This window comes from Phyllobates terribilis, unplaced genomic scaffold (assembly GCF_046119375.1).
Source record: "Phyllobates terribilis strain yellow unplaced genomic scaffold, ASM4611937v1 Scaffold_4__5_contigs__length_816908805, whole genome shotgun sequence".
NCBI classification, from domain to species: Eukaryota; Metazoa; Chordata; class Amphibia; order Anura; family Dendrobatidae; genus Phyllobates; species Phyllobates terribilis.
Window position 1 is genome coordinate 628,619,632 of NW_027362764.1, and position 26,455 is coordinate 628,646,086.

General features: G+C 44.5%; 1 protein-coding gene across 1 annotated transcript in view; it reads right to left on the bottom strand.

Moving 5' to 3' along the window:
• CA8 (carbonic anhydrase 8) overlaps positions 1-26,455 on the bottom strand; it is a 290,402-nt gene that overhangs the window by 156,638 nt on the left and 107,309 nt on the right. Inside the window, exon 3 of the mRNA XM_073679336.1 lies at positions 4,169-4,293. Within this exon, the coding sequence (XP_073535437.1) occupies positions 4,169-4,293 (125 nt within the window). The remainder of the gene's footprint in view (positions 1-4,168; positions 4,294-26,455) is intronic.

The following is a 26,455-nucleotide window of genomic DNA, read 5'->3' on the forward strand; positions in this document are numbered from 1 at the left end:
GCCCTCCAATAGATCCTTGGAAATGGATTTAAAGTGTATTCATTCAAATTAGAGAGACAATTTAAATTAAAAAGCTTAGAGCTGCCTCCACCACAGGGGGGCTCGCTCGACCCACCAGCGGACAGGCACCAGTATTGGGAGAGGGGGGCTGGCCGTCAGGGTTCACCGCGGCTCTGGCACAAACCCGGCGACACGGAGGTGGCACGGGCAGGAGCGGACTGAATGTGTCGGCTTCTCACTTTTTGGATTTTAGAAGGGCATGACATGCCTATATTTGTGTCTCCCCCTCCTTTTACTCCTCCACCTCTTTTCTTTTCGCATGACTATATGTACTTGTCACTTTTCCATGTGTTAGTTGTGTCTTCTGAGCAGTTTGTCAGCTTTTGGACACCTTTGAAGGTGTTTTCTATGTGTTTCTATGTGTTTTTGTTTGCCTGCCATTGGTTTTAACGGTGTTCGAAGGTGTTCGACGAACAGTTCGACGAACAGTTCGGCGAACACACGGGTGTTCGACGAACCGAACCGAACTCGAACACTACGGGGGTGGCTCAACACTACACGGGAGCAGTATAGCCTCAGGGCAGTGTATGCGGAGGATGGGGGTGATGGTGCAGGGCAGCAGCAGTAACGACACGGAGTCAGTGATGCAGTCCAGGGCCTTTACTCACAGTTCTTATTATCCAGACCACGTCTGCAGGTAATGGCTGCCCACGTCGTACTGTGCTCACCAGGTGAGGGGCTCCGACAACTCCCAGATAACTTTGGAGCACTTCACAGGACCCCCTTTGTGTGTCCTTTGTCTGGCCTTTCTTACCAACACTTCTGTCCGCTGCCTCGGGCCTCCTCTTGGTAAACTTGGCGCCAGTTTCCCTGACCCTATGTGGTGCCTTCCTAGCGGGTGTAGCGAGGGGCTGCGCCACATAAAATGTCAGAGCCTCCGGTTTCTAGCTGAGGGTCGTTTCCTGCCTCCACTAGTTCGGGGACCGGTCTCCCCCTTTGGCCTGACCCCTCCACGCAGGTGGATTCGGGCGTGCGGTGGCAACTCGCCCGTCCGCACCCCTGGGATCCCTTCATTCCTCGTTCCTGGAGCCTTCTCCGCTCCTCTTCCTTCCTTCTCCCTCTTCCAGGCCTGGGCCTCTGTTACTAGGCCCGCCTCCGGAGCAGAGCTCATGCAGAGCCCCTGCTCCCTGCCACTTCTGCTCAGACTTCTCTGCACTGAACTAAGATGGTGCCCACCTTTTATACTCCCTTCTCAATGCACCCAGGAACTGCTTCCTCCCTGCTCCTGCACTACAGGGTTCCCCTTCCTCAGTGTTCCCTCCCCCCACTCCAGCCAGGGACAGGGACTGTCGTGCCCATCTCAGGGGCATATTGGTCGCCCTGCCCCACGGCAATGTGGTGTAATGCATGCAGGTGTCGGGTCCTGATCCACACTCCATCCTTACCTGAGAGTGAGATATCACACCTCTGGGTGAGGTGCAATACGTCTGTAGCAACCGAGCCCTCAGGGTGCTACAGTTCCATTTATCTTCAGCCTAGGTGACGTATTGCGATACAGGGCCGTGATTTTGGCTATAAAAGGGTCCCCTAGACCCCTACCCCAAGCTTTTTAAGAGAATCATATATGGCGTGCCAGGAGACTCTATGGAATGCTTTCTCAGCATCCAACGAGAGTATCTAATTACAAATTTTTAACTGCATCTAGCCCAGGAAATATTTTGTGCCTAGTAGCAGTGTCTGCTAGTCAGCGGATTATCCCGGCTGTTAAGCAAGCTACACCACCTGTAGTTTAGACACTTAATTTTTTCAAAGGAAATGCTTCGGGACCACGGGATACTTAGTGAAGAGCATCAGGAGGCACCCCAAGGCATAGGGGCTGAGACTGGCAGTAGGATGCCTTGCGGTGGACAGCCGAGCTCGATCCTTATAAAAGCTTTTTAACTGCAGCAGCTTTAGTGGACGCTACTGGAGCTGGAATTACCGCGGCTGCTGGCATGAGACTTGCCCTCCAATAGATCCTTGTAAATGGATTTAAAGTGTATTCATTCAAATTAGAGAGACAATTTAAATTAAAAAGCTTAGAGTTTCTCCACCACAGGGGCGCTCGCTCGACCCACCAGCGGACAGGCACCAGTATTGGGAGAGGGGGGCTGGCCGTCAGGGTTCACCGCGGCTCTGGCACAAACCCGGCGACACGGAGGTGGCACGGGCAGGAGCGGACTGGCCGTGTCGGCTTCTCACTTTTTGGATTTTAGAAGGGCATGACATGCCTATATCTGTGTCTCCCCCTCCTTTTACTCCTCCACCTCTTTTATTTTCGCATGACTATATGTACTTGTCACTTTTCCATGTGTTAGTTATGTCTTCTGAGCAGTTTGTCAGCTTTTGGACACCTTTGAAGGTGTTTTCTATGTGTTTCTATGTGTTTTTGTTTGCCTGCCATTGGTTTTAACGGTGTTCGAAGGTGTTCGAAGGTGTTCGACGAACAGTTCGACGAACAGTTCGGCGAACACACGGGTGTTCGACGAACCGAACCGAACTCGAACACTACGGGGGTGGCTCAACACTATTAGGGAGTTAGGGCAACTGACAGGTTCCCTTCCCTGTAATGGGACTGAAGTTAAAAAAGTCTCAAATAGTATAACCTCCATCTCTTAGGTTCATATTTATAGTATGGAACCTTCTTTTGTGCTTCTTTTTCAACATCCTGAGCTTTTTCAGTCTTTGTAAACTTTATGCTCAACTAGATAAACAGTCATTTTGAAGTCTGTATTGTTCTCTAGATAAAATGCTGCAGAATAATTTGAATCATATTCTGTTTATCACATGTTCTATAGTATAACACAAAACTGAAAGCTATTACTGATACTTTGAAATATTGATGGACAGGAAATGTAATTTTAGTAACCAGTGCTGCGCAACTGCTGCCAAGGCAAATAAATCACGGAAAATATAAGAAAGAAATGGAGAAATGTGTGAATGATCAAAACTTCGTTTTATCTCAGGTTCAAGTATGGATGAAGAAGTGCAAAGCAATTAATGGGTTTTGACATTGATGACCTATCCTTAGCATTTTTCAACAACAGATCAGAGGACATCTGACTCCCGGCACCCCCACCAATCAGCTGTTTGCGGCTCTAGTGCAGCTGCTATTTAAGTGAATAAAAGATGAACTGAAGTTCCTGAGAACGGACACTAAATAGTGAATGGAGTTGTGTTGTCCTGGTTCTGTACAATGTGTACATCTGGCCAATTCAGGCATGGCAAACAGCTGATCGGTGGGGCTTTCGGGTATTGGACACCTACCAATCTAATATTGATAACCTATCTTATGGATTAGCCATTAAAGGGGATATCCGGGACTTAAAAAAAAATAATGTGCCTAAGCACTAACAGGCAGATAGTTGCTACCTACTTACCTGTTGTGCCTGGCGCCACTCTCCGCCGGCACAGAGCGGTAACAGACTTCTGCTAACGTCATGTCAACAGAGTGGCAGTTTCTTTTCCTGTTGTCAGGGCGGGACTACTGGTGTGGTGCTAATTGACAGCTGGCTCCCTGCAGCCTAATTGGGGGAAGGCAGCTGTCAATCAGCATGAGGCCAGTAGTCCCGCCTCTCAACAGGAAGAGAAACTGCTCCTCTGTTGACAGGGAGCAGCTGAATCTCCAGCAGGAGCGGTCAATGACCAGCACTGGGCACAATAGACAGGTAGTTGCCTCTGCTAGCAACTATATGCCTGTTAGTGCTTGGGCACATTTTTTTTTTAAGTCCCGGATATCCCCTTTAATATCATAAGCCTGGCAAACCCATTTAAGGGAGTAGATGGACTTCAGTACCTTAAAGATTATCAATGTACAGAATAAATATCTGTCTAATGTCATTTGTATACCTAGATCATCCACTACAGGTAGGCAACAATAGGTTTCTGTACCAAGACAATGTAACTCTTTGTCACAGAAAGTTCAAGATGGTTCACAATGATGTTCTATAAAGATCTAATTATTCAGATTTGTCATTGATGCAAAGTTGATCTAATGCATCAACATTACTGGGTAATAGGCAAAACTTCATTTGACTTTTTTAAGACTTATTTACTATGTTTCTATGGTACATGCCATTGCACTGTCACATCATTTAATTATAATAACAATTTTCTTGAATAATCTTACCTCCATTGGGAAAGCTTTAAAGTTGACTGTATGCTCTGAACCTCGCTGGTTTTCTCTCCCCCAGTGAAATTTGACTTCGTGTAACTCATATTCATGACTACGAGGCAGTGGACCTCCTGTTAAAACTAAAAAGTAAAATGTACTCAATAGATATAGCTAGTATTCAAACTATGAAATGGTGCGGAGTGTGGAATAATTTATACGAATAAACTGTTGGCATTTTTAGTTACAGATATTTGTATAAAAGTAAACAATTATAATGATGGTGATGGATCATCCAGTTTGTATCTGATTCTTGCTGAAGCCAAAATGAATCTGTATATGTCAGTTTTCTCACAGGGCACAACAGAAAACATACCATATCTTTGATTTCAGAAAAAAATAAGATCCAGGAGCTATTGTCTTATGTCAAGATTCTATTAGATTTTTTCACAGTAAAGAAAGATTGGGGGTTAGGAGGGGCTATTATGATATATTGTTTTTAGGGGACTATTATAATAGACTGGGGGTTAGAGGGGGCTATTATTATAGACTGGTTTACAAGGGGGCTATTAATGTAGACTGGTTCTTAGGGGGGCTATTACTATACATTTGGGGTTAGAGGGCCTATTACTGTAGACTGTGGGTTAGGTGGGCTATTACTATACTGTAGATTGCTTTTTAGGGGGCTATTATAATAGTCTGGGGTTTAGGTGGGCTATTACTATAGACTGGGGGTTGGGGTCAATTACTGTAGACTGGGAGTTGGGGGGGCTATTATAATAGACTGAGGTTTAGGGGGCTATAACTGTAGACTTGAGATTGGGGGCTATTATTATAGACTGTTCTTAGGGGGTTATTACTATACACTTGGGGGCCTATTACTGTAGATTGGGGGTTAAAGAGGGGCTATTACTATAGAGTGCTTTTAGAGGGAGTATTGTAATAGACCGGGGGTTAGGGGGCTATTATAATAGACTGGGGATTAGGGGGGGTTATTATTATAGACTGAGGGTTAGGGGGCTATTACTATAGACTGGGAGTTTGTGGGGCTATTACTATAGACTGTTTTTTTAGGGGGTTATTATAATAGACTGGTGGTTAGGGGGCCTATAACTGTAGACTTGGGGTTGGTGCTATTACTGTAGGCTGTTTTTTAGGGGGGTTATTACTATACACTTGGGGGCCTATTACTGTAGGCTGGGGTTAAGGAGGGGCTATTAATATAGAGTTTTCTTAGGGGGGATATTGTAATAGACTGGGAGTTAGGGGGCTGTTATACTAGACTGGGGATTAGTGGGGCTATTATTGTAGACTGGGGATTAGGGTGGCTATTGCTGTAGATGGGATTAGGTGGTCTATTACTTTGACTGGGGTTTAGGGTGGCTTACAGAGTGAGGGCTAGTGCAAGGGACAAAATGGAGGAGCGCAGGGCAAGGACTCATTAGGAGGGGACAGTGTGGGGGGCTTAGTATGGAGATTGGCAGTGTAGGGGACTCAGTATGAAGAATGAGGCAGTGTGGGAAGGTCTCAGCATTAGAAGTGTGGCAGTGTGGTGGTATTAGTATGAAAAGTGGGGAAGCATGGAGGCCTCATTATGGAGAGGGGGCAGTGTATAGGTCTCAGTATGAAGAGTGGGGCAGTATGAGAGCCTCAGTATGGAGAGGGGGTTGTGTGGTGGTCTCATTATGGAGAAGGGGCATCATGTGGAGCTCATTATGGAAAAGAGGCAGCATGGGGAACTCAGTATGGTGAAAGGGCAGCAAGGGGGGCTTAGCATGGAGGGGTTCAGTATAGAGAAGGGCAGTATAAGGGCACAGTATGAATAGTGGTAGCTTGGAAGACTCAGTATGTAGTGGGGGCGGCATGAGTGGGACATTTTGAAGAGGCGGCAGCATGATATGGGGACAGTGTGGAGATCAAAATTCATAATTGTGGATGGTATAATTTATAAGTGAAGAAAGGCATTTTAGTTTGTAGTGTGATGGTCACAGTACACAAGGGTGGACAGTGTGGTAGACCCCGCCACAGAAATTATCATGCTGTGGATTGTAAACCACACTGCGGGTGAGTCTATGCAGCATTAAAAAGAAGCACAGTGGGTATGGGATTTCTATAAATCCCATCCACTGTGCTGGCAATGTAGAATGCAGCATTTTGGACGCAGCAAAAATACGCTGTGTCCAAAACGCTAATATTTCTGATTGTGGTCACATACCCTAAGAGAGACAGTGTGGCATGGGCAGACATACTGCCTGTGAAGCTGGTGCAGCTGCACGGGGCATAGAGGGGAGCCCATCATCGGAAAGTTTGTTATTATGTCTCCTGTGTTTAAGAGACATAATTACGTTGGCCAGCAGGTGGCAGCATTACAGAACTGCAGCAGAACATGCACTGGGGTCTCTCTATATCACTGGAGGCAGTCGGAACAGGAGGAGAAAGGGAGAGAGAGGGATGGTGGACTAAGCATCTGCAGAGCCAGACAGTACAAGTTAGAGCTCCTGTTACAGTCCTCTCCATTCAGTGCAGTATCCTCCTCCTCTCTGTGTATACCTGGTTATGGCTTCAGTGCAAGAAGTGTTGTGAGGCCCCTGCTGCTTCCAGAGACTGTGTGAGATGCGCTTAGATAAGTATTTGTATTAGGGTGTATATACTGTATGTGTATAAGCAGTGCTCATTTCTAATGTGTGGTTTTCTCTGTGTAAATGAGTATGTGGCTATGTATCTGCATTCCTGTGTAAAGCTACGGCCCCACTATCAGTATTTGCTCAGTATTTGGTCAGTATTTTTCCTCATTATTTGTAAACCAAAACCAGGAGTGGGTCAAAAATTCAAAATAGGTGACGTGTTTCTATTATACCTTTTCTCTGATTGTTCCTCGCCTGGTTTTGGCTTACAAATACTGAGGAAAAATACTGACCAAATACTGATAGTGGGGTCGTAGCCTAAGTATGACTGATTTTACAGGAAGATTTTATGCTGTAGATTTTTGTATCTGGCGGCCAGAGTTTGAGCAATATGAGTGCCCGTTCACATGATGTTTTTCATCCATGTTTAGCAAGTATGTTTGGAAAGTACTCAATGTACATGCTAATTATGTCAATAGCCTTGTATTGCTAGATGGAGGCCAGAATAGTGTTATTTTGTCCTCCGTATGGCCAATAAGCATAACACACAAAACAGGTGTTAGAATTGTGCAGTAGATGACTTTATATCACCCCACAGTATCCTGTAAAAGAACCCAAGTGATAACTACTATACCCTATAGGTATCAGATGCAGTGAACACATACAGTCACCTCACTGGAGCGCTCCATAGTACCTGAGGAGACACCTAATACTTTTTTCAATGCTAAACATTGTGTAAAGTGGATTTTTTTTCTAGATAGTTAATTTGACCTTTAGCGGGAAACAGCCATGCGATTCATGCTGACCAGACCGGCAGCATGAATCAGAGCCTGACTGCGTGATTGCAGTTGGGTATATTTTTTCTGAGAAAACATAGCTTAAAGGCCGGCTTCTCCCCACACTGCTCTAGATGTCAGATCTCTTTCATGTGTGCACCTGTCAATCAACTGGATTCGTGCTGAGAGCCAGTTGGAAATGGCAGTGGATAACTCTAATCTATTTCTAATCTATTTTATGGTCACCGATCCGTTTTGTTAAGCACCACTCCATCGTTTTATTTATCACACTACTGGAGTGGTATCACTAATTTAAGTTCCCTGCCCCTAGTAATATACTAACCAGACGCTTTCTTCTGCTCTTCCCAACGCCGCTCTGAGCTTGATTGTCCATCTTGTGACCGCAACCTCTGACTGACCGGAAGTCAGAGGTAACAGTTACAAGTGTAAGAGACTTGTTCTGGCCTTGTTCTGGCTCTCCTAGACTTACATTGAAAAGTGACCTTCAGCCCACCCAGCAAACACTGGAAGAATCTGGCAGGTCACAACCTGAAGAAGACCATGGCCAGCGGAGGTGGATGTGCACAGTTGCAGAGCACAACACTACAGCTCTATCAAGTTATAAGTGTCCACGGCCGGGTACTGCAAATGTACCCATTTCAATTTGAATAGAGGCGGACGTGCAGTACCCAATCGTGGACACTATACAGTTGACGGAGCTGTAGTGTTCTGCTCCGCAACTGAATACTTCTGTCTGCCACTGGCCACCGGGACAGTTGAGCGGTGGTTGCTGATCAGCAGGATAGGTGGTTATTTTTATTCAGGAACATCTTATAGACAAAGATATTTTTAAGGGCACCACGTCAGAATGCACTGCAGAAGACCGGAGAAGACGGAAGTCTGCAGAGACAAGCTGTGGATCCGAAGTCATCATGGAGTCAGGTACTTAGACCTAAGGTTCTTTTTACATTGACCAGTTACAACCCAGTAATCTGCTATATGAAGCTGTCACTCAGTCACTTAATAGTCTGTTTAGACAGGATGTGATCTCACTTTTCATATGCACACAGAGATCATTAACATGATCGTCCTGTGAACATAGAAAAGCATTGTTCTATGGAGCATATATGTAAACAGAACAGTGTGCTCCTGAGAATTATATTGAAAGGAAATATATCACCACAACATGCTAATTAAATTGCATATAGACACAGTGATGCTGCCAGAATGAGCGGCACACGTAAGCAGATTTGCAGGAGCCAGCTCATGCACATTATGTTATCATGCCCACAGGGGTGTGATAAAATGGAAAGAGGGCTGACTAGACTAGGGAACTAATGCCCCATCGACTAGTCAAAGACCTCATTAGCATAGCAAACAGGGACATTATAAATGCTTTTTTAAAGCATTTATTTAACTGAATTATGTTATACAGGACTGGTTAGGCAGGGAGTTTAATCACACATAGCTGAATGCTGCTGGGTAGGAGGGCATGGGGGACCTGACAGGTTCCCTTTAAATTACTTTTTAAATGTTTTAAATAGTGATACTGCTTGTGACTAATCAGTACTGTGGTTCCTCTATGATCCGGAATCTGTTGATGGCTGGTAACATCAACTCACAGCATCTCCTTACCATTGTTAAAGATGTACAGGAAGCTGCAGTTTCATGTGATACAATTGTACACTGCTCAAAAAAATAAAGGGAACACTCAAATAACACATCCTAGATCTGAATGAATGAAATATTCTCATTGAATACTTTGTTCTGTACAAAGTTGAATGTGCTGACAACAAAATCACACAAAAATCATCAATGGAAATCAAATTTATTAACCAATGGAGGCCTGGATTTGGAGTCACCCCTAAAATTAAAGTGGAAAAATACACTACAGGCTGATCCAACTTTGATGTAATGTCCTTAAAACAAGTCAAAATGAGGCTCAGTATTGTGTGTCTGTATAACCTCCCTACAACGCCTGGGCATGCTGCTGATGAGGTTGCGGATAGTATCCTGTGGGATCTCCTCCCAGACCTGGACTAAAGCATCCGCCAACTTTTGGACAGTCTGTGGTGCAACGTGACGTTGGTGGATGGAGCGAGACATGATGTCCCAGATGTGCTCAATCGGATTCAGGTCTGGGGAACGGGCGGGCCAGTCCATAGCTTCAATGCCTTCATCTTGCAGGAACTGCTGACACACTCCAGCCACATGAGGTCTGGCATTGTCCTGCATTAGGAGGAACCCAGGGCCAAGCGCTCCAGCATATGGTCTCACAAGGGGTCTAAGGATCTCATCTCGGTACCTAATGGCAGTCAGGCTACCTCTGGCGAGCACATGGAGGGCTGTGCGGCCCTCCAAAGAAATGCCACCCCACACCATTACTGACCCACTGCCAAACCGGTGATGATGAAGGATGTTGAAGGCAGCAGATCGCTCTCCATGGCGTCTCCAGACTCTGTCACGTCTGTCACATGTGCTCAGTGTGAACCTGCTTTCATCTGTGAAGAGCACAGGGCGCCAGTGGCGACTTTGCCAATCCTGGTGTTCTGTGGCAAATGCAAAGTGTCCTGCACGGTGTTGGGCTGTGAGCACAATCCCCATCTGTGGATGTCGGGCCCTCATACCACCCTCATGGAGTCGGTTTCTAACCGTTTGTGCAGACACATTCACATTTGTGGCCTGCTGGAGGTCATTTTGCAGGGCTCTGGCAGTGCTCCTCCTGTTCCTCCTTGCACAAATGTGGAGGTAGCGGTCCTGCTGCTGGGTTGTTGCCCTCCTACGGCCCCCTTCAAGTCTCCTGGTGTACTGGCCTGTCTCCTGGTACCGCCTCCAGCCTCTGGACACTACGCTGACAGACACAGCAAACCTTCTTGCCACAGCTCGCATTGATGTGCTATCCTGGATGAGCTGCACTACCTGAGCAACTTCTGTGGGTTGTAGAGTCCGTCTCATGCTACCACGAGTGTTAAAGCACAACCAACATTCAAAAGTGACCAAGACATCAGCCAGAAAGCATTGGTACTGAGATGTGGTCTGTGGTCTCCACCTGCAGAACCACTCCTTTATTGAGTGTGTCTTGATAATTGCAAATAATTTCCATCTACTGTCTATTCCATTTGCACAACAGCATGTGAAATTGATTGTCAATCAGTGTTGCTTCCTAAGTGGACAGTTTGATTTCACAGAAGCTTGATTTACTTGGAGTTATACTCTGTCGTTTAAGTGTTCCCTTTATTTTTTTGAGCAGTGTATATTGGGCTGAACTGACATTGCAATTTATTGCTGTACTAATCTTGATGATATAGTCATTTACTAATGGTGGTTCTGTACCAACAGTGGTTCTGGTGATGTAGTCATGTACCGACGGTGATTCTAGTGATGTAGGCATGTACTGACAGTGGTTTTGGTGATGTAGTCATGTACCAACAGTGGTTCTGGTGATGTAGTTGTGTACAGACTGTGGTTCTAGTGATGTAATCATATACTGACAGTGGTTCTGTCGATGTAGACATGTAGATGTAGCAAATTTTTATTTATTAGATTTGATAGTAGATATTTATAGGGTCAGTGTGACAGACTGAAATAACAGTAGTCTGAATGAGGTCATATATGTCAGTTGAACAAGTATTTGATTAAAGCCCCCATACACTAAAGACAGTTGTCTCTTCATTCATCTGGCAGCTATTTCACCCGACTCTCCCATACAGAGGAGCGCTCACTTTGTTGAGTGTTCTTGTGTTCTCTATTAGAGAACAGCTGCTAGACATCTCTGGTGGTTTGCTTATCTCTTAAAAAAAACAAAAGGATCCACAGTCTGAAATTGGGCATGCTGGATCCATGACAATAATCAGTCAGGGGCAGTCACATACATTAGACTGTCGGCCAAACCTGTGGATATCTCTGGCTTAGGCCAATTTTAGTCTAATGTGTATGAATACCTTAAAGGTGTTTTTACATGAACAAAAGTTCATTTTAATCAATAGATCTTGAAATAATAATTTCCACAATTGCATGTTTTTAAATAAAATGTTCCTGTGCTGAGATAATCTTATAAATGTGCCCCTGTGTAATGGCAGTGTCTGATCATACCACAGCTCCTGGGCAGGGGAGGAAGCAAAAGAGTATACAGACATTACAGAAAGGAATTGCAGCTGATTCTTTTTGTGAGATAAAGCATTTCACTGTCTGTTTTTATACAATGTGTTACTTCAAAGAAAGAATCATTTGTTATCCCCTGCTGTCCTGTCTCTATACTTTTTTTCTCCCCCCTGCCCAGGAGCTGTGGTATGATCAGACCATGTCCCTGTACGGTCAGACACAGCCATTACACAGTACACAGCAGGGGCACATTTATAAGATTATATCAGCACAGGAATATTTTATTTAAACACATCCAATTGTGGAAATTATTATTCCAAGATCTTTTGATTAAGCTGAACTTTTATTCGTGGGAAAACCCCTTTAACTACTATGTAAAGGGTATGTGAACTTTTAGGTTATGAGCACACAATTTCGTTTAGATGTCTGCAAATCTTGTACGTTTTTCAGCCAGAAGACACTTTAGAACACACTGGCGTCTTTTTTTGTCCTGAAGTGACTGTTTTCTGTTTCTTTCTAACATCTTTTGGCCATTGATCTTTTTTTTTGCTTAAAGCGCACCTGTCATCAGGACTGTGCTCAGTAAACTACATACACTGTCAGGTGGGCGACATTACACTGATTAATATGATACCTTGGTTGATGAAATTCATTTTATGGTTCTTGTGTAATCTTTACTTTCAGTTTGGAGATAATGATATGCTCGTGTTTTGAGGAGAGACTATGGGGTGGGCTCTATCTGGTGCTCTGCTTACATATTCAGCTCACTATGCCTTCACTGACCTGCCTCCTATTTTACATAATGCATGTAGTAATGTGGGGTCAGGTAAAATAGGAGGCAGATCAGTGAACGATCAGTGAGCTGTCATAAGAGCATACAGATGAATATGTAAGCAGAGTACCACATAGAGCCCACCCCACAGTCCCATCCTGAAGCATATCATTATCTCCAAACTGAAAGTAAAGATTACACAAGAACCACAGGACGGATTTCATCAACCAAGGTATCATTTTATTCAGTGTAATGTCGCTAACCTGACAGTGTATGTAGTTTACTGAGCACAATCCTGCTGACAAGTGCACTTTAAGCTGTATTAAATACCAGTGAGTGGCTTCCTAGCAGTAGCCGCCTTAAAGATGGTTAGGTTACCTATTTTAACTGCCTGGCATCTTTGAAAACCTGAAGCAGTTAATAGAAGCTCAAAAGACTGAACATATGTGCAGCAACTGCAGATGTTCATTCTTTTTACCATTTAATTTAGTGCTTTTTCAGGTGGGTTACATAGCAAATCTGCTTTAAATAGATGTTGTGTGCACATACTCATAGTTTGACTTATCAGTAGGGGGAATGACGACTAATAATTGTCAGATAGTGATAATTAGAATGTTCAGAACATTATAAATCATGATGGACTGAAAAACCCTATGATAAGAACTTAAATTTAGGTAAGGAAATAATACAAATCCATGAATCTGTCAGGCTGTATTCTTGGTGTATATTAACATTTGCAAGTGCTTACCTAAACATTAATATAGAAGTGTTTTTTTTGTTTTGTTTCATTTTTTTATACAATTAATTGTTGGCAAATTTGCTTAAAAGTTTTCCAACCATCTGTCACGCTTTCATCATAGTATTTATCCTGCATCTGTCTACTCCAAATGAAATCACAGGTACTGTCATATAAAACTGGTAATTAAAAAAAAACATTGCATGGTAACTACCTTAACACAGGAGATAACTTATCAAATAGTGTTATTTGAAGTAATGATTAAAAATATATTTCTGCTTCTTTAGTTATTGTACTATACAGATGAAAGTCAAAATTGTGCGTAAAACACAAAGTCCTTTTATGCTATTTCAAAAGCAGCATAAGCAATCAGAGCTGTAAGCAGTTTATGTAAAATGTCTGCAATGCTGCATTTTGTACTTTATGATGATCATCTCTTATTAGTGTAGAAGGTTCAGATAAGAACTGTTAAAATATTGTCTGCAGTCAGGTCAGATAACTAAGCTTCCCTGCTTGCTTTCCAAAATCGGCACAAAAAATAAATAAATAAAATTGTGTGAAACATAAGAAATGACCATACTAAAGGCTAGAGATGAGCGTTGTTCTACTCGAACTGTTCGCCAATCTCAAATTCGAGCTGTTTTGGGCGGTGTTCGAGCCGTTCGGCGAACACGAACAATTTGAGAAAAATTCGGCTGTTCGAGGTTATGTTCGATAACTGTTCGTGCACCAAAATCATAACTGGATTTTTTCTCAGTAATGATGAAAATTAATGTTAATACGCAGTTTGAGTGTACAGCGGGGTGGGGGGAGGGGCAGGGGATGGATCTCTGCAGGAACAATGAAGATCTCCATTTTTTTTTCTCTTTCCCGCATTTACAGTGGGGAGGTGCAATCTGTCAGCCTATCAGCAGCGCACACACGGAGCGAAGTGCTTTTTTTCACACAAGCAAGGGCATGTGTCATTGGCAGTTTATGTCACATGTCCTTGCCCTATAAGACCAAGCCATTTTCCCCGTCGCCACCATTTTCTCACTGCTGCAGCTGCGTGTTACACGGCACCGCTGTTGCTGTGTGCGCTATACCTTGTTAATTTCAAGCCAATTTTCGCACAAATATACAGATAGCTTGGGAGTAGGGAATAGTTGTGATTGCAGTCCTTTTAAGGACTAGGTTACAGCATTTCCTACGACTTTTATCAGGCAGGTCTGTACTGTTAAATAGATAGGTTGTGGGAGTAAAGACTAATTGTAATTGGAGTCCTTTTCAGGACTAGGTTACATCAGTTCCTATCAGTTTTTGCCAGGCAGGTCTGTGCCAGTGCTGTGCAAGTTTTTTTCACAGCATTTGGCTGAATCTAGCTAAGCTAATCCTTTTTGGCCTATTGCAGAGTGTGTTAGTCAGTGGAGTAGCCTATCTGTGTTGCAAGATATACCACCTGTGTATAGAATACCAATTTTTTTACTGCACCTAGTGAAGTAAAATCTTTTGGGCATAGCATCATTCTATTAGTCCATCTATACTGACCTCCATCAGGTTGCAAACTGAATCTAATTTTTTTCTGCATCTAGCTCTGAAAAAATATTTGGCCTTCTAGCAGTGTGTGGGACTTGTTCTATTAGTCCACCTATACTGACCTCCATCAGGTTGCAAACTGAATATATTTTTTTCTGCATCTACCTCTGAAAAAATATTGGGCTTCTAGCTGTGTGTGGGACTTGTTGTATTAGTCCTTCTATACTGACCTCCATCAGGTTGCAAACTGAATATATTTTTTTCTGCATCTACCTCTGAAAAAATATTGGGCTTCTAGCTGTGTGTGGGTCTTGTTCTATTAATCCATCTATACAGACCTCCATCAGGTTGCAAACTGAATATAATTTTTTTCTGCATCTAGCTCTGAAAAAATATTTGGCCTTCTAGTAGTGTGTCGGACTTTCTCTATTAGTCCATCTATACTGACCTCCATCAGGTTGCAAATTAAAAATAATTTTTATCTGCATCTACAGTACCTCTGAAAAAATATTTGGGCTTCTAGCTGTGTGTGGGACTTGTTGTATTAGTCCATCTATACTGACCTCCATCAGGTTGCAAACTGAATATATTTTTTTCTGTATCTACCTCTGAAAAAATATTGGGCTTCTAGCTGTGTGTGGGACTTGTTGTATTAGTCCATCTATACTGACCTCCATCAGGTTGCAAACTGAATATATTTTTTTCTGCATCTACCTCTGAAAAAATATTGGGCTTCTAGCTGTGTGTGGGTCTTGTTCTATTAATCCATCTATACAGACCTCCATCAGGTTGCAAACTGAATATAATTTTTTTCTGCATCTAGCTCTGAAAAAATATTTGGCCTTCTAGTAGTGTGTGGGACTTTCTCTGTTAGTCCATCTATACTGACCTCCATCAGGTTGCAAACTGAATATATTTTTTTCTGCATCTACCTCTGAAAAAATATTGGGCTTCTAGCTGTGTGTGGGTCTTGTTCTATTAATCCATCTATACTGACCTCCATCAGGTTGCAAACTGAATATAATTTTTTTCTGCATCTAGCTCTGAAAAAATATTTGGCCTTCTAGTAGTGTGTCGGACTTTCTCTATTAGTCCATCTATACTGACCTCCATCAGGTTGCAAATTAAAAATAATTTTTATCTGCATCTACAGTACCTCTGAAAAAATATTTGGGCTTCTAGCTGTGTGTGGGACTTGTTGTATTAGTCCATCTATACTGACCTCCATCAGGTTGCAAACTGAATATATTTTTTTCTGCATCTACCTCTGAAAAAATATTGGGCTTCTAGCTGTGTGTGGGACTTGTTGTATTAGTCCATCTATACTGACCTCCATCAGGTTGCAAACTGAATATATTTTTTTCTGCATCTACCTCTGAAAAAATATTGGGCTTCTAGCTGTGTGTGGGTCTTATTCTATTAATCCATCTATACAGACCTCCATCAGGTTGCAAACTGAATATAATTTTTTTCTGCATCTAGCTCTGAAAAAATATTTGGCCTTCTAGCAGTGTGTGGGACTTGTTCTATTAGTCCACCTATACTGACCTCCATCAGGTTGCAAACTGAATATATTTTTTTCTGCATCTACCTCTGAAAAAATATTGGGCTTCTAGCTGTGTGTGGGACTTGTTGTATTAGTCCATCTATACTGACCTCCATCAGGTTGCAAATTGAATATAATTTTTTTCTGCATCTAACCCAGCCAATAGTTTTGGCCTAATACCACAGTTTGGCCACTCAGCTCTGCTCGGTTACCATCCATTGTTTTTTTGTGCAAACAACTCCAGAGTTGTGAATTAGTTAACCACCAAAATGAGTGGAAAAAGGCCTGCTGCTGGTGGAAAGGGGAATAGGCGTGTTGGGAAGGGGAAAAAAGGTTGTGTCCGTGGGGTAGGTGTTAAGGCAACAGTAACATCTGCAGAAGAAAGACCATCTTCCAGCCAAACTAAAATGTCTACTTCTTTTAGCGGACAATGTGATAAGATCCCTTTCTTACGGCCACGCCAATCGCTACAAATTCCAGATGAGGCACAACGGATATCAAGTGCTCCTTTAAGTGGGCTCTCCTCCACATCAACTTTAACATCACAAATACTCCAGTCCTCAAAGGTGTCACCCCAATCGCACTTGCTTCCTCACAGCTCCCAAATCTCCAGCTGCCCGTCTGAGTATGAGGAAGAACAGATGGTTGAGTCTGCAGAGCTGTTTACTCATACTATAGCCTGGGAATCAGAGGTTGACTCCAGTGCTTCTGTGAATCCAGACGAGGAAATGATCTGCACTGATGCCCAGAATCTTTATGAGTCGGATCCAGGACCAGACGCAGAAGGTTCTGACCATAATGTAGACCCTCATTCCCAAACTGTAACTCCTGTTGGTGGAGACAATGAGGAAGACGATGATAAGACTCAAATACCTGATTGGAGCGACAACTTTAGTTTTTTGTCAGGGCAGGAACAGGTTGGCTCTGAGGACGACGGGTGTGATAACGCACAGGGTGATGATGATGAGGTTGGAGATCCCACTTACTGTCAACCCACAGTCAGCCAAGAGATGAGGTCAGCAGAGGAGGTGGAGGAAGATGCTAGTGACGACGAGGTCAGGTTGCGCCTTCCTGGACAGAGACGTAGTACTGGAAGCATGTCAACAACTGCATCCTCAAACACAACTCTGCCTCTCACCACAAGTCGTGGTGGCTCTTCAGGTCGCATGGGTGCTAAGCCTTGCATAGCCTGGGCATTTTTTCAGATCGATAAAGATGACCCAACTCATGTTATCTGTAACATTTGTCAGCAAAAGCTAAGTAGAGGCCAAAAAATACATAGTTTGAGTACTTCATGCATGAACCGGCACATGGACATGAAGCATAAGTTGCAGTGGGAAGCTCAGTGTGCTACAATGCAGCCTAGCCGGCCGGGCCAACCACCATCTGCCATATCTTGTGCTTCCGCGGCCTCTTCATCCTCTGTGACTGGGGGGACAGCAGTCACACCTGTTTTGGGGCGCAGACCTGCCACCTCTTTACCCGCAACAGCCAGCGTGATTGGCAGGTCATCATTTTCTTTGGAGGTGGGAACACCAGCTGGTGTTGAGCGCTGTCCGACATCGATAGCACCACCTTTGGATCAAGGCAACCTAACATGTCCGCCTGCATCTTCCTCACAGACCGGCAGTTTGCCGGGGACACCCTTATCAACCCCGTCTAAGCACAATAGCCAGCCCTCGGTCCCTCAGATGTGGACAAGTAAAAGACCATTTCCTCCTAGCCATGAGAAAGCTAAGAGGTTGAATTTCACCATCTGCAAGCTCTTGGCTACAGAAATGCTGCCTTTCCGCCTGGTGGACACAGAGGATTTTCGAGACCTTATGTCCGTCGCAGTGCCCCAGTACCAGATGCCCGGTCGGCACTACTTCTCAAAGAAAGGTGTGCCTGCGCTCCACCAGCATGTCGCACACAACATCACCACTTCTTTGAGAAACTCTGTGTGTGACAGGGTGCATTTCACCACAGACACTTGGACGAGTAGGCATGGACAGGGGCGTTACATGTCGCTGACTGGGCACTGGGTAACTATGGTGACAGCAGGACAAGGGGCTGCTGTCCAAGTCTTGCCATCCCCACGAGTTGTGCGTCAATCCTCTTTATGTCAAAGTTCCTCCACTGCTTCTGCCTCCTCAACCTCCTCTCGGTCTTCCACCTGCACCCAAAGCCTGTCTGGTCATGCCACAAGCTTTCTAACTGCGCAGAAGGGATCCTGCACACCTCCTTACTATGCTGGCAGTAGGGCTCAACGTCATCAGGCGGTTTTTACATTGAAATGTCTGGGAAATGTGAGTCACACAGCTGAGGAGTTGTGGTCAGCTCTGGAGAACCAATTTCATGAATGGTTGTCTCCACTGGACCTGAAACCAGGGAAGGCCGTGTGCGACAATGCTGCAAACCTGGGTGCGGCCCTTCGCCGGGGCAATGTCACACACGTGCCTTGTATGGCTCACGTGTTGAACCTGGTTGTCCAGCAATTTTTAGCCCACTATCCCAGACTAGATGGCCTTCTGCAGAGGGCACGGTCACTGTGTGCTCACTTCCGCCGTTCGCATCCCGCAGCTCAGCGACTTACATCTCTACAGAAGTCGTTGGGCCTGCCACTTCACCGGCTAAAATGCGATGTGCCTACCCGGTGGAATTCAACTCTGCACATGTTGCAGCGACTGTGGCAGCACCGACAAGCCCTGGTGCAATACGTTCTGACGTATAGCCTGGGCCAACGAGATTCAGAGGTGGGGCAAATCACGCTGGAGGATTGGTCTCAGATCAGGGACCTATGCACCCTTCTGCACAGTTTTGAAATGGCGACGAAGATGTTTAGTGCTGACGATGCCATTATCAGCATGACTATTCCGGTGATTTACATGCTGGAGCACATGTTAAACAGAATTCGGAGTCAGGTGGTGGTACAAGAGGAGGTGGAGGAAGTAGAGGAGGAGGAGTTGTATGCGGAAGGGCTAACATCTGCAAGGTCCAGACGGTCGGCAGCACCAAGGCGGCAGGCATGTGAGGGTGGGGGGGATGGTTTTACCAGGGCGCATGGTAGCAGCCAAACTAGTGAGGAAGGTGCAGGAGCCCAGGAAGAAGTGGAGGACGAACTGATGGAAGACTCATCAGATGAGGGAGACCTTGATCACATTTCTGTTGTGCGAGGTTGGGGGGAGAGGACAGAGGAAGGAAGCATGATTGTTACCTCGCCACCAACACAACAGGGACTTGGTGCTCCTGGATGCGCAACACACATGAGTGCCTTCTTGCTGCACTACCTGCAACATGACCCTCGAATTGTGAGAATTAGAAATAATCCTGACTACTGGGTTGCCACACTGTTAGATCCCCGGTACAAAAGTAAATTTGCAGAAATTATTCCTGCCATAGAAAGGGATGCACGCATGCAGGAGTATCAGCAGAGACTGTTGCAGAATCTTACATGTGCTTTTCCACAAAATACCAGTGGTGCACGTAGTGAATCTCACAGTTCCAACTTGCCAACCGTGGGACCGTCAAGTGTTCAGCACTCAAACCGTAACAGAACCACAGTATCTGCTGGTAACATCAATTTTGCGGAATCATTTCACCACTTTTTTAGCCCATCCTTTGCAAGGCCACAGGAGACAAGAAGTCTGACACATAGTCAACGCCTAGAGACGATGGTACAGGAGTATCTCCAAGTAAACATTGAAGCCACGACTGTGTCACTGGACCCTTGCTCTTTTTGGGCTTCCAATCTGGATAAATGGCCGGAGCTTGCCACTTACGCCTTGGAGATCTTGTCATGCCCCGCAGCCAGCGTTCTGTCTGAACGTGTGTTCAGCGCTGCTGGTGGTGTGCTGACAGATAAGCGCACGCGGCTCTCCACTGATAATGTAGACAGACTCATGTTCATAAAGATGAACAAATCATGGATCCGAAACGACTTTTGTACCCCTGTGTCATCCTGGGGAGAGTAAAAGCTTGATGATTGGTTAAAATCACCCTACCAACCGTTTTAAGCTTTCAAATTACTAATCATGTTTATCTGTATCTTGACTGGAAAATAATTTGGGCTTTGTAGCAGTGTGCAGCACTGATCCTATTAGGCCATCTATACTAAAGCTTCACCAGATTTAAAATTAAAAATAATTTTTAGCTGCATCTAGCCCGGAAAATAATTTTGGGGCTCCGAGATGCGCAAGACACATAAGTGCCTTCTTGCTGCACTACCTGCAGCATGACCCTCATATTGTCAGAATTCGAAGTAATCATGACGACTGGGTTGCCACACTCTTAGATCCCCCAAACTTTTCGATCAACCTTTTCATTTTAATAAAGACCAAATAAATGGTCATTTTTGAAATTATAAGCATTAGCAGGTTGTTAGAAACTGAAATCAAACAGTTTTCAACTCAAAACTTTATTCTAGGTGATGTTACATTTTCACATAGGACCCCTTGTTCGAAAGGAGCTTCTGAACTCTCTCGTCCATTGAATTTGTCAGGTTTTGGATGGTTTCTGCTTCAATTGTTTTGCATGAGGACAGAATACCCTCCCAGAGCTGTTGCTTAGATGTGAACTGCCTCCCGCCATCATAGACACTCCTTTTAATGATGCTCCAAAGGTTCTGAATGGGGTAGAGGTCAGGGGAGCATGGGGGTCACACCATAAGTTTGTCCCCTTTTATGCCCATATCAGCCAGAGATGCAGATGTTTTATGTGCAGCATGAGATGGTGCATTATCATGCAGAAAAATGATCTTGCTGTGAAATACACGGTTCTTCTTCTTGAACCATGGCAGGAAGTGCTGTTTGAGAAAATCCACATACATTATGGAGTTCATCTTTAGCGCCTTCAGGGATCCTAAAGGGGCCGACAATCTCTCTCCCCATGATTCCAGCCCAAAACATTACTCCACCTCCTCCTTGTTGGCGCTGTAGCCGTGTTTGCGTGGGGTGTCCATCAACCAGCCATCCTCCACTCCATCCATCTGGACCATCGAGCGCTGCACGGCACTCATCCGTGAACAAAACTGTTTTGAAATCAGTCTTCATGTAATGTTTGGCCCACTGGAGCCGTTTCTGCTTGTGTGAAGTGGATAGAGGAGGTCGACAGGATGGCGTATGCACAGCTGCAAACCTCTGAAGGACCCTGCATCTTGTTGTTCGGGGGACGTTGGAGGCACAAGCAGCTTCAAAAACTTGTCTGCTGCTATGACAAGGCTTTTTTGCCGCTGCTCTTTCAACCTGACGTAATTGCCTGTAGGAAAGAGTCCTCAATTTGCCCTTATCAGCACGCACACGTGTGTACTGTGAATCAGCTACATACTTCTTGATTGCCAAGACACTTCATCCTGATCATCGCACAATGTTGATTGTAGTCATGCCTTGACCTAAACACTCCACAATTTGTTGCTTCTCAGCAGCCGACACATCCTTTTTCTTTCCCATTTTGGCAGAAAATGTAGGCTGCTTAATAATGTGAGAGAGCCTTCTTAAGTAGTCTTGCCTTTCATTGGACACACCTGCCAAACTAATTAGCACAGGTGTCTGCAATTGCTTACAGTGATATAAAGAGCCCTGACACACATCACCATCAATGAGTTTAACTGACAAACAAACAAATTCTTCCCTTATCACTCCTAAACACTTTTTGCATAATAATTTGGAACGCAGTGTACATGTGCTTTTCCACAAAACACCAGCGGTTCACGTAGTGAATCTTACAGTTCTAACTTGCCAACCGTGGTCTGTATGGAGTTGTTCAATAAAGGGCCCAAAATTAAGATAACATAGATGGGAGAGGTCTCTATGAATAGGAATTCCTAAGTATTTGATACCCTGTGAGGGACAGGCAAAGGGAAAGTTGGACTGGATGAAATCCTATATGGATTTGGGTAGGGAGACATCGAGGGCCTCAGACTTCGCTGCATTGATTTTAAAATTTGACCATGTAACAAAGTGATCTATTTCAGCCATAACAGCATGGATGGATATATGTGATTGAGTGATATATACTAGGACATCATCAGCAAATAGAGAGCACTTGTACTTGGTGCCTCCCACCTCAATCCACCTAATATTGGGGTTATGGCGAATTGATGAGAGCAGGTGCTCCGTCACTAGGATGTATAAGAGAGGGGACAGAGGACATCCCTGCCTTGTCCCATTGGTGATTGTGAAAGGTGATGAAAATGTTCTGACGCACCCCCTGGGCCTTGGGACACCCGGAGCCGGACCCTTTTTGGTGGATGCTGGTGGTTGTAGTCTTCGTGGCGGCGACCCGGTTCCGTGGCTCAGGGCGGTCAAACCAGTGGCGGAACTATTTATGTGGTTTTGATGTTTAAATGTACGACTACGCCACCCGTGGATTGCGGTCAGAGTGAACCGCCGCTACAGGGCAGACCGCTGAGGCTGGTGTTGTGGGTGCAGCAGAGCGTAGCATAACTCCCCACGGGAGGAGTATAGCCTCAGGGCAGTGTATGCGGAGGATGGGGGTGATGGTGCAGGGCAGCAGCAGTAACGACACGGAGTCAGTGATGCAGTTCAGGGCCTTTACTCACAGTTCTTATTATCCAGACCACGTCTGCAGGTAACGGCTGCCCACGTCGTACTGTGCTCACCAGGTGAGGGTCTCAGACAACTCCCAGATAACTTTGGAGCACTTCACAGGACCCCCTTTGTGTGTCCTTTGTCTGGCCTTTCTTACCAACACTTCTGTCCGGCTGCCTCGGGCCTCCTCTTGGTAAACTTGGCGCCAGTTTCCCTGACCCTATGTGGTGCCTTCCTAGGGGTGTAGCGAGGGGCTGCGCCACATAAAATGTCAGAGCCTCCGGTTTCTAGCTGAGGGTCGTTTCCTGCCTCCACTAGTTCGGGGACCGGTCTCCCCCTTTGGCCTGACCCCTCCACGCAGGTGGATTCGGGCGTGCGGTGGCGACTCGCCCGTCCGCACCCCTGGGATCCCTTCATTCCTCGTTCCTGGAGCCTTCTCCGCTCCTCTTCCTTTCTTCTCCCTCTTCCAGGCCTGGGCCTCTGTTACTAGGCCCGCCTCCGGAGCAGAGCTCATGCAGAGCCCCTGCTCCCTGCCACTTCTGCTCAGACTTCTCTGCACTGAACTAAGATGGTGCCCACCTTTTATACTCCCTTCTCAATGCACCCAGGAACTGCTTCCTCCCTGCTCCTGCACTACCGGATTCCCCTTCCTCAGTGTTCCCTCCCCCCACTCCAGCCAGGGACAGGGACTGTCGTGCCCATCTCAGGGGCATATTGGTCGCCCTGCCCCACGGCAATGTGGTGTAATGCATGCAGGTGTCGGGTCCTGATCCACACTCCATCCTTACCTGAGAGTGAGATATCACACCTCTGGGTGAGGTGCAATACGTCTGTAGCAACCGAGCCCTCAGGGTGCTACAGTTCCATTTATCTTCAGCCTAGGTGACGTATTGTGATACAGGGCCGTGATTTTGGCTATAAAAGGGTCCCCTAGACCTCTACCCCAAGCTTTTTAAGAGAATCATATATGGCGTGCCAGGAGACTCTATGGAATGCTTTCTCAGCATCCAACGAGAGTATCTAATTACAAATTTTTAACTGCATCTAGCCCAGGAAATACTTTGTGCCTAGTAGCAGTGTCTGCTAGTCAGCGGATTATCCCGGCTGTTAAGCAAGCTACACCACCTGTAGTTTAGACACTTAATTTTTTCAAAGGAAATGCTTCGGGACCATGGGATACTTAGTGAAGAGCATCAGGAGGCACCCCAAGGCATAGGGGCTGGGACTGGCAGTAGGATGCCTTGCGGTGGACAGCCGAGCTCGATCCTTATAAAAGCTTTTTAACTGCAGCAGCTTTAGTGGACGCTACTGGAGCTGGAATTACGCGGCTGCTGGCATGAGACTTGCCCTCCAATAGATCCTTGTAAATGGATTTAAAGTGTATTCATTCAAATTAGAGAGACAATTTCAATTAAAAAGCTTAGAGCTGCCTCCACCACAGGGGGGCTCGCTCGACCCACCAGCGGACAGGCACCAGTATTGGGAGAGGGGGGCTGGCCATCAGGGTTCACCGCGGCTCTGGCACAAACCCGGCGACACGGAGGTGGCACGGGCAGGAGCGGACTGGCCGTGTCGGCTTCTCACTTTTTGGATTTTAGAAGGGCATGACATGCCTATATCTGTGTCTCCCCCTCCTTTTACTCCTCCACCTCTTTTATTTTCGCATGACTATATGTACTTGTCACTTTTCCATGTGTTAGTTATGTCTTCTGAGCAGTTTGTCAGCTTTTGGACACCTTTGAAGGTGTTTTCTATGTGTTTCTATGTGTTTTTGTTTGCCTGCCATTGGTTTTAACGGTGTTCGAAGGTGTTCGACGAACAGTTCGACGAACAGTTCGGCGAACACACGGGTGTTCGACGAACCGAACTCGAACACTACGGGGGTGGCTCAACACTACTAAAGACTCATGAAGGGTGCAATGGCATGTTCACAGTTTCAGCATGATGGTTTATCAGTACAGGTCCATACTAAACATATATAGGCACTTTATCTGCTGCAGTTAAATGTTTTAGTTAATTACCATATAATCTTTTAAAGCAATGGCAAGAATATTTCCCCAAAAAATATTTTTGGAAGCTTTTGGACCATCCTCCATATGCTACAGCAGCCTATTAATTCATTATCGATCTTATATACGGTACATTTATTACTGACACCATCATATATATGTGACTGAAGGAAAAAACAACACAATGCAAAAATATTTTAATATTTAATATGTATTTTTCAAAATAAAAAATGGGTGGAATATGGGTTGTGATATGAAAAATAATGCTGAAAATTTGAAATTAGTCTGGTTTCAGTTTTTGTTACTTTTTTTTATTATAGTAAATTGTAAAAATAAATGCATGATCAATTGACCCAAAGAGATAAAAGTAAATGAACATTAAATTTATTCAACTGAAATACATTGCTCAAAATAAAATGTTTTCATATTGGTAATATTTAATTTTGAAGGCTAAAATTTACCTTTACTTGCAATGTAAAATGCCTTCTAATTCAATTGTCACTGTGGGGGTGCTTTCACACCCAGTATTTCGGGGTGGGGGGGGCAACTTATTTTATGGGATTTTAAGGGCCAGGTATAAGTCAATTTTTAATTCATCAATTTTTTTTACAAAACTCTGCATGTTCTAGGTAATGAAAATTGTTTGGTATTTTGCCAGATATTTCTGTGTCAGCTGAAAAAAGTCAAGTGTGTAGCCAAAATATGCATGAAATTTATGACGCTTTTTTTTACAAGCATCAAAAGATCAAATACCAAAAAAAAAGTGTGTGAAAGTAACCTAAAGTAGTTGTGGGACTTTTTTTGAATATGTCAACATTTGTCAAAGCAATCATGTCTTATTTGCATACAATATAACTAGAATAAAGGGGAAATGGGCAACACAGGAGACAAGGAAACAGATTAAAGACCAAATAACTAAAAAGTCAGTTTTTGGGGATATGAACAAGATTCAGGAAACCTTCATATAATGATTTATGTGTGTTGTAACAATACTGTTCTGAAAAGACTTCCTTTCTCAGTGACAAACGATAGCTTCATAATGCCCGAATGTAATATTCAGAGTGGTGGCAACTGGTTACTACAGTCATGGCCAAATGTTTTGAGACTGAAATAAATTTTGGTTTTCATAAAGTTTGTAATTGCTTGGAAAATACAGGCAGGGGATAGAGAAAGGACCCCACTGTCCAAAACCCCACTGTCCAAAAAAGCTTACTCTCTACAGGAGACAGTACCCAGCTAACCATAAGAGCTTACACTCTACTGGAGAGAGACTTACCCAGTGACTCTATATATGTATAATGACTTTGGCGCAGAAACTGTACTTCACTGGGAACCGCTGATTTGTGGTGGGAGAGGTACTGACCACCACTGTATAAGGTAAGATAATTCATGAGATGTCATAGCTGCGGGGCATTATGGGAAGTTTTTTTTTTGTAAACCACAAAACAAATATGAAAATGTTGAAATTTGCGTGATACCGCGAATTTCAGGAAATTTCACTTTGACTCACTCTTTAGTTGATCGATCCATTCATCTCTAATAAATAGTCTGGATCATGTAAGCTTGAAAGTATTGTAGATTGCAAAAGTGTCTATATAAGATTTAAATGTCTTTGTAAGCGCTATGTCCTTTGTACTTGACCCTGTATTATGGGGCAGCAATGCTATCCATGCTACTACAGTACAAGTGAACAACAGAT